Source organism: Sinocyclocheilus grahami, unplaced genomic scaffold, assembly GCF_001515645.1.
Source record: "Sinocyclocheilus grahami isolate Dianchi unplaced genomic scaffold, SAMN03320097.WGS_v1.1 scaffold776.1, whole genome shotgun sequence".
In the NCBI taxonomy this organism is placed as follows: Eukaryota; Metazoa; Chordata; class Actinopteri; order Cypriniformes; family Cyprinidae; genus Sinocyclocheilus; species Sinocyclocheilus grahami.
Genome location: NW_015505955.1, coordinates 512834 through 513741, shown reverse-complemented (window position 1 = coordinate 513741; position 908 = coordinate 512834). Strand labels below are relative to the sequence as shown.

General features: G+C 40.4%; 1 protein-coding gene across 1 annotated transcript in view; it reads right to left on the bottom strand.

The window, feature by feature from the left end:
• LOC107561505 (PH domain leucine-rich repeat-containing protein phosphatase 2-like) overlaps nucleotides 1–908 on the bottom strand; it is a 47552-nt gene that overhangs the window by 42238 nt on the left and 4406 nt on the right. Inside the window, exon 4 of the mRNA XM_016245958.1 lies at nucleotides 726–880. Within this exon, the coding sequence (XP_016101444.1) occupies nucleotides 726–880 (155 nt within the window). The remainder of the gene's footprint in view (nucleotides 1–725; nucleotides 881–908) is intronic.

Below are 908 nucleotides of genomic sequence, written 5' to 3'. Positions count from 1 at the left end.
AAACATTTATTTTCAAGTAAGATTTTCTCGATCGAGAAGCCATTTCACCAAGGTAGAAAAATCACAATTCCCATTTCATGCCAACTTTAAAAGCCTCCCCACTACCCAGTTAATGCTCACAGTCTATTGAAACACAAAAAATAGATATAATTGAAACTATCAATTACATCACTCTGCATCACTTTATTTACACATAACTGTGGTAAACAATTTAGGCTTCTTATACATTTTTGTTCTCTTGATTTTGGGGTGAAACATGACCTAGACGTTTCTTTTGTATTGAGAAATACACATGTTTACTGCTGCGTCGTCATCTAAAGATAACCGTACCATTTTAAACACCACTAAACATAGTTGATGATTAATGTGTGATAGCATCATCTCTTCAGTATGCTCCCATTTAGTGATGCTCTTATTGCTTGTGTTTGCGCAGAAGCGGCTGTCATTGACATAAGTGCATGCACAGAATAAATAGCTCTTCTACCATTTACACGGAGTCTGTGTGCACAGCAGTGCAGCGAGACACCACATCCCAGCGGAAACTAAGTTTGTGATTATGCAAAGACCATTCAAGAAAGGTTTTTCTAAAGTGCACCTAGCAGGAATACATTAGCTCCGTTCGCTGTCTTTCTGTCCACAACTGACATACAGCAGACAAACCATCACGAAACCCCACTGAACTGTAATATAATAAGCATAAAGATTGTATCTAATGCTGAATTCACCTGCTGAAGTTGATGAGTCCTCCAGGGCCGTCCAGACTCATGAAGTTGTGGCGCAGGTTGAGGTGTGTGACGTCCTGGCAGTAGAAGAGATACTCAGGCACTTCCTCCAGACTGTAGCAGGACAAATCCACCAGACTAATAGTCTGAGACACCACCTACAAAACACACAGCTCATCAACATCC